Raw genomic sequence first — 7,113 nt, 5'->3', positions numbered from 1 at the left:
GGAAAGTACTCTCTCCGTCCCAGGAAATTTGTCTGAAATTTATTAAAATGTTGATAGAGCTAGAGTTCTAGACACTAAATAACATCTAGATACATCTAACTTTAGACAAATAGTAGAAGACAATCTTCGTGGAACGGAAAGAGTAATGCGTCTAGTAATTAAGAGAGATTTACTTGTGTACGTTTGTAATAATATGTCACTCTATGTTGTTAAGTGTTAACCACGTACGGGAGAAAAAAGAAGGTAAACGATGGTTGGCATGGAAACTGCAATATATGCAGTGGAACAGCAGAGAATGTGGACGCGTATCTCCGGGTTTGGGACGATGTCGTCTTCCCCAAGTGATCAGTTCACCAGATCGCGACTAAACCAGCTCATCCGTATAAAAATGGAACCGTGTATACTCCTCGATCGGATGCACGACATATTATCGAGGAAGCTTAGCTAGCTCGGCAGCGCAGATACTTTGGAAGATACCAGGATGAAGAGGCATGGAATGAGCCATACGGCCTGTAGCGTCCTCCTGCTCGTCGCCTTCGTCCTGGTCATCTCCCTCCGGTGCTCCCTGCGCCACTCCGCTCTCGGAGTACAGTCTCTCCTTGCCGCCGCCGCGCCACACAATGCAGAGAAGGACGCGGGGCTCGTGGAGCTCGCCGCGGTCGACCCGGCAGCGACGGCAGTGATCCAGGCCGCCGAGAAGCTGCTCGAGGGCAACCTGTCGCGATCGCCGAAGGTGCACCGCGACGTCGCGCTCCGCGGGCTGCGAGACTGGCTCGGGCGGCAGCGGTTCGACCCCGGCGTCATGTCCGAGCTCGTAGACCTGATCAAGCGCCCCATCGACCGGTACGGAGGCCGGGACGTGGACGGCCCGAAGAAATACGCGTCGTGCGCCGTGGTGGGCAACAGCGGCATCCTTCTGGCGGCGGAGCACGGCGGCCTCATCGACGGGCACGAGCTCGTGGTCCGGATCAACAACGCGCCGGCGGGCGACGCGCGGTACGCGCGCCACGTGGGCGCGAAGACGGGGCTGGCGTTCGTCAACAGCAACGTGCTGGGCCGGTGGTGCGCCGCCGGCAGAGCCAGCTGCAACTGCCGCGCCTACGGGGACGCCGTGCCCATCCTGACGTACATGTGCAGCGGCGCGCACTTCGTGGAGCACGCGGCGTGCAGCGCGTCCTCCGTCTCCTCCTCCTCCTCCCCCGGCGAGGCGCCGCCGGCGCCGGTGATCGTGACGGACCCGCGGCTGGACGCGCTGTGCGCGCGGATCGTCAAGTACTACTCGCTGCGGCGGTTCGCGCGGGAGACGGGGCGGCCGGCGGAGGAGTGGGGGCGGGAGCACGAGGAGGGCATGTTCCACTACTCGTCGGGGATGCAGGCGGTGGTTGCGGCGGCGGGGGTATGCGACCGGGTGTCCGTGTTCGGGTTCGGCAAGGACACGGCGGCGCGGCACCACTACCACACGCTGCAGAAGGGCGAGCTGGACCTGCACGACTACGAGGCGGAGTACGAGTTCTACCGGGACCTCGAGGTCCGGCCGGAGGAGATCCCGCTCCTGCGGGACTCTGGATTTAGACTGCCGCCGGTGGTGTTCTACCGGTGACACATGGCACGTCGATCATCGATCTACCGTGTCAACTTTCATGTACAGTGTAACTATGTACTCACAAAAACTTCTTAGTCGGAAATGCACTTTTAAACCTGGGTGCATATATGCTGCTGCTTTTTGCCATGTAAGCATCGATATTATATGTGGGCATGTCAAGTTTTATGGAAAAACGATATTTTTTGTGTCCTGTCTCCTGTGTAACAAAGATAAAGAAATGTATCGTGAAAATCTCTTTCTGAATAACATTTTTTGTCTTTTTTGCACACGACACAAAAAATATCGGTTTTCGGCGAAACGATTTTATGAGTACATAGAATGTTGACATGCATGCGTCAATTTTTTTTAATATTTTAAAGTGCGTTTAGAGCTTATTTCAAAAACTGGGAGCGAATTTGGGACGAGCATATGCTCTCGGGTGCAAAAGCACCTCATCTTCTTAGTGAAGTATACAGTACAAGTGGAATATTACATGAAAGACTGTTTAGTTTTCTCCTTACTTTAGAGAGGTGGAGATCACGAACGAAAAGCCTCTGACATAGGCGCTTGCTTGGGCATGTTTGTGTGAAGGTAATACTATGTGCCATTAACCGCAAATAAAAGCCAACATTTCAAATCAACTGTGAGATAGGATAGCCTGAATCAAAATTTTCTTTGACTTGTTACCAAGAGTTGCTATCAGGATTTCGGCCCTTGTTATCTTTCTGAGCTCCAGCCTTTTGTGTTCTTGCGAGCCCATTATCATCCTCCAAATTTCCTTTGTTCTTCTATTTTCTTTTGAGCATTTTTCTTTCTTGCTCAAACCAGATTTAGGGCCGATTCTACGGCTGCGCGGAGACCCGAGAGTGGTGGAATATAGTAGGGAGATGTGTCAGAGTGTGAATCTTGCTGAAGACTACGAAAACACATTGGTTTACTTGGGTTCAGACTCCTGTGACCGTGCCATGTGTCATCTTATATGTACAATGACATGACGTTTACATAGTACAAGAACTAGATTGGATCAACAAACTGGGTATTGACAAAATGGCGATCAAAATGGCTTGAGTCTTTTTGGCATGGTCTTTGAGCCTTTATATAGATCCACCTTTTTCATAGGCAAGGCTTAGATCTTTGGTATCATATGATATGGATGCACCTTCTTCATAGGCAATCCTTTGATCTTTGGACGACACCCCTGCTTGTTGACAAGTAAGGATGGCAATCGATAGGGTAAGGGCATGGTAGAGCAATACCATATATACCCATATCGTATAGTCAATGGCTATAAACTTTTACCTATATCCGTACCCATGGGTATAAAACTTTACCCATACTCATGCCCGGCGGGTACGCGTACCTATTAGGCACCCAGTGGGTAGGTCAAATTGTACACTGGTCACTCGCAAATTTACATTTATCAATAACAAATTTTATTAAAAAAATTAATTATCTCAACTCAATAACATGTAGTTGAGTAAATAGCAATTACACAATATAAACATCACATTCTCATATTCTAACTCATAAGTCAACAAAAGTAGATGTATCACGTAAGAAATTGACAATAAACGGGTAAGGTATGGTTATACCCATGCTCTACCTATAAATTAACGGGCAGGATATGGCTACTATCCATGAACATAAAAGTGTACTCATACCCTGCCCATGCGGGAAAAATTTCCATCCTTAATGACAAGGGCGTGACTACAAGACATGATTCGTTGATCAGGAAACAAATGGTTTGTGTTAGCTTGGTTTCCAAAGGGACTTTATTGAGTTTCTTATAGATTGTGTTAGCTGGGTTTCCAAAGGAACTTTATTGAGACTCTTATGGCCTATATTAACTCTGTGAATTACATGTTATGATCCAGTGATATGTGAATTACTCCCACGCCAGGGGGCTCCATCGAGGAGACTCCCTATCACCATATTTATTCCTAATTTGTGAACAAGTCTTATCTAGTGATCTGGTTCATAGAGAGGAGTTTCGTGGCATTGAAGGTGTCCAGACATGCAGGAATGCACCATCAGTCTCTTATTTGTTCTTTGTTGATGATTCCATAATACTTATGAATGCAAACTTGTCAAATGCAACCTCACTGAGACAAGTTCTAGTGCATTATTGTGCAAGGTCGGGACAAATGGTGAGTGGCAACAAATATTGTGTATTTTTATTCCAAATGTGGATATAGAGACAAGGCTCAGATGTGTGAGGAAATGAACATCATGTCTAAAGCTATCTCAGGTACTTATCTTGTACTTCCTGCCATGGTGGGACTTGATCGCACTGAAAGCTTCATTCATTTACTAGAAAGGGTAATTGAGGGTTTAAAAGGTTTGAAGGAAAGGTTTCTCTCAATGGGAAGAAAGGAGATCTTGCTGAAAGCTATTAATCAGTCTATTCCGTATGAAAAGGCTGGGGCTCCCCCATTTCAAAAAAAAATCAGTCTACTCCGGTGTATGCAAAGCTTTTAAAATTCCAAAACAGCTACGAAGGAGATAAATGATGCAATGGCTGAGTTTTGGTGGGGTGATACTGATGAAAATAGGAAAATGCATTGGTTTGCATGGTGGATGATGTGCATACAAAAAAGGATTGGAGGGATGAGATTTCGTGATCTTCGTTCTTTCAATCTTGCTATGTTAGCCAAACAATCATGGATGTTGATTGCAACTCCTGAATCACTTTGTGCTCGTGTTCTTAAAGCAAATTAATAATGGTTATCTTCTTAAAGCGGCACCAAAGAAGAGCTAGTCTTTTGTATGGAAAAGTATTGAATTAGTGTTGCAATTTGCAAACCTTCAGGCGTGGCCACATTTGGAGATTTGGATTTGGCGCAAATGTTAACATCTAGGAAGACTGTTAGTTCCCAATGAGCCATAGAAGGAAGGTGTTATCTTGCCATGAATAGAGCATACTTAACTGTTGATGATGGGTGTTTTTTTATTCTTTTGCGAGAAAAAGAAGATGATATTAAAGCCCCGATCTTACAGAAAGATCCAGAAAAAAGAAAAAATTGCACACGGGTCCCTTTGGATCCCGACCACGCTGACAATCAGAACGAGCCGGTGGTGCGCCGCTGCCGCTGATCCTCTTCACGCCTTGGTACGGAGTCAGCCCCTCTGCAGTCGGGTAGTCACCGGCCAATGGATCTGAAGATCCTGCACCCTGGAACGCCAGTGCCGTCGCGAAGCTTCGGCCCACCATCTTCTTCTCCAACTTCGACACCCGGATCCACCGCCTATGCAGATCTGGCGTGGGATAGACCCGCACGGTGGTTCCGACGAACCATGAGCACGGGGAAGGCGAGCGCTCTTCGTGCAAATCTCTTGCAAGTGGATGCGGAACATATTTTGTGAGTACCATTTAGCAATCGTTTAACCCAAGATTTTATAGCTTGGCATGCCACCGGAAGCTATGTTTTTTCTGTTTGATCTGCCTACTATATAAAATGGGAACACCAATTCGGAGCTCGAGTCGCGCGAGCTGATGGTTAGAATTGTTTCAAGGTTAATCCATTGTGGGAGGTGATGTGGAAAATGAATGTGCTTTTTTCAAACAATCCACAAGGGGGGTCAAATTTTCATTATCAATGATAACGAAAACACATCAGTATTCTCAAAAGAAAAAGGCAGAGAGAGGAGGGGGACACCGCCTAATGCTAACGTTATATAGTAGGAGTTATATTACAGACCAGGATCAAACGACAGTTTTTAAACCAAGCCAAAAGGAAGGGCTGGCAACAAGTTGGAACACAGCCAGCGAAGGATTTTTTAGCCAAAAACTAAGCATCAGTGCTTCTTCTCATCTACATCTTCCTGGAAGTAATAGGGAAAGGGTGCAGCAGCATCAGGTGGCGTTTCCGTCATCAGTATCTCCAGGCTTCTTGTTCTCCAAACGAAGTGGACCGGTATGATCAGCATTTCCATAGAAAGAGGATCCTGCCGTAGCCAAGCGCATGAGGCCATCAGCTCCAGCTCGAATGTCAGCTACGTCTCTCTCACCATGAAGCCCTACCCAATAGTTCATCAAAACAACTGCGTAACTAATTAGCTCAAAAGGTAAATTAATCAACTTCTTTTCAAAGCAGGCTATGTTTCTTAGTTTCCATATAGCCCAACAAATAGCTGCCAAACCAGCTATCTGAGTATTACGACTTGCAGGAACAAAATTGGGAAACCACCTGAAGAATTGCGAAAAGCTTCCAAGACGAGTGGGAGAGTTGATAGCAGTAGCAACACTGCTCCAAACAAACTTAGCAGCTGCACATCCAAAGAAAAGGTGACTGATGGATTCTTGTTCTCTACAGAATTGGCAGAGAAGATCTTCGGTCCAGTTGCGTCTAGCAATGGAATTATGCCAAATTAACCACAACCAAACTTTGATCTTAAGAGGAATGTTGCTTTTCCACATGTGCCTAAATGATTTATCCATCCCATTTTTGCACAAATGTCTGTATACAGATTTCACAGTAAACTTGCCACTTTTTTGACCATTTCCAGCATGGAGAATCATTTTCCTGGGATAATCTCACTTGGTTCATCAGTTGTAGTAATCCTACTTCTTGGATAATCAAGTCAGGTGTCAACCATCTCCTATATGAAAAAGTCTAGTCCATAGTAGCTGCACCAGCAACAGTGATATTTTGTTCATTGCATATACTATACAAGTCAGGAAACATATCCTTGAGAGGACTAATACTGCACCAAGAATCACCCCAAAAACTGGTTAGGGTCCCACTCCCAACCTGCATCCTTCACAGAGGTAGATTTCTTTCACCTATAGCATGTCAGCCCACAAAGGGGAGTCTCTAGGTCTATGTTTGGTATAGTAAACCCCTTTGTCCTTGAGATATTTCAACTTCATGAAGTCTTGGCAAGGTCCAGGGTCATGTTCCAGTTTCCACCACCAGTTACACATCAAACTGATATTAAATTTTAGTAAGTCCTTCACACCCAGGCCATCTTTTTGTTTTGGTTTACAAATCCATTTCCACTTCACAAAGTGGTATTTCTTCCTGTCAGCACTACCAGCCCAAAAAAAGACCTGATAGGTTTATCCATTTGTTCTATATTTGTTTTGTGTAAAAGTCTCAAGGACATTTGATATACAGCAGTGCTGGAGAGATAAGCATCTATTTTCACTAGTCTTCCTCCAATGTACATGGAGTTTCCAATTCATCCACTCATCTTCTTCTTTGTTTTTTCCCCAAGGAACCCCATTTCTGCAACAGAAGTCCTCCTAGCACAAACTGGAGTCCCTAGATACTTGATAGGCCAACTGCCTCTCTAATAGTTGAACAGTTCAGCAAAGAAATTTTGTTTGATATAATCCTCCAAAATCATCAACACTTCACTCTTCTCAAAGTTAATTTTCAAACCAGACATGGATTCAAAAGTGTAAAGTAGTAACTTCAGATTGACAGCTTGTTGAGCATCATCCTATATCAGTAGTATGGTATCATCTGCATATTGTAGTATTGATATACCTTGATAAATCAAATTATCAGCCAGACCTGTGATTAGTC

At 45.4% G+C, this 7,113-nt stretch overlaps 1 protein-coding gene across 1 annotated transcript; it reads left to right on the top strand.

Moving 5' to 3' along the window:
- The first annotated feature begins 481 nt into the window (after nucleotides 1-481).
- On the top strand, nucleotides 482-1,600 carry LOC124670257 (sialyltransferase-like protein 3). Its single transcript, XM_047206752.1, has one exon. It carries the CDS (start codon nucleotides 482-484, stop codon nucleotides 1,598-1,600), a length of 1,119 nt encoding a protein of 372 aa, XP_047062708.1.
- Nucleotides 1,601-7,113: the final 5,513 nt, after the last annotated feature.

The sequence above is a fragment of the Lolium rigidum genome, chromosome 7, assembly GCF_022539505.1.
Source record: "Lolium rigidum isolate FL_2022 chromosome 7, APGP_CSIRO_Lrig_0.1, whole genome shotgun sequence".
NCBI lineage: Eukaryota > Viridiplantae > Streptophyta > Magnoliopsida > Poales > Poaceae > Lolium > Lolium rigidum.
This window is presented reverse-complemented; position numbering and strand designations above follow the sequence as displayed.

Excerpts from the sequence above, each read along its gene's own strand:
- LOC124670257 (XM_047206752.1), top strand. The coding sequence starts at position 482 with ATGAAGAGGCATGGAATGAGCCATACGGCCTGTAGCGTCCTCCTGCTC.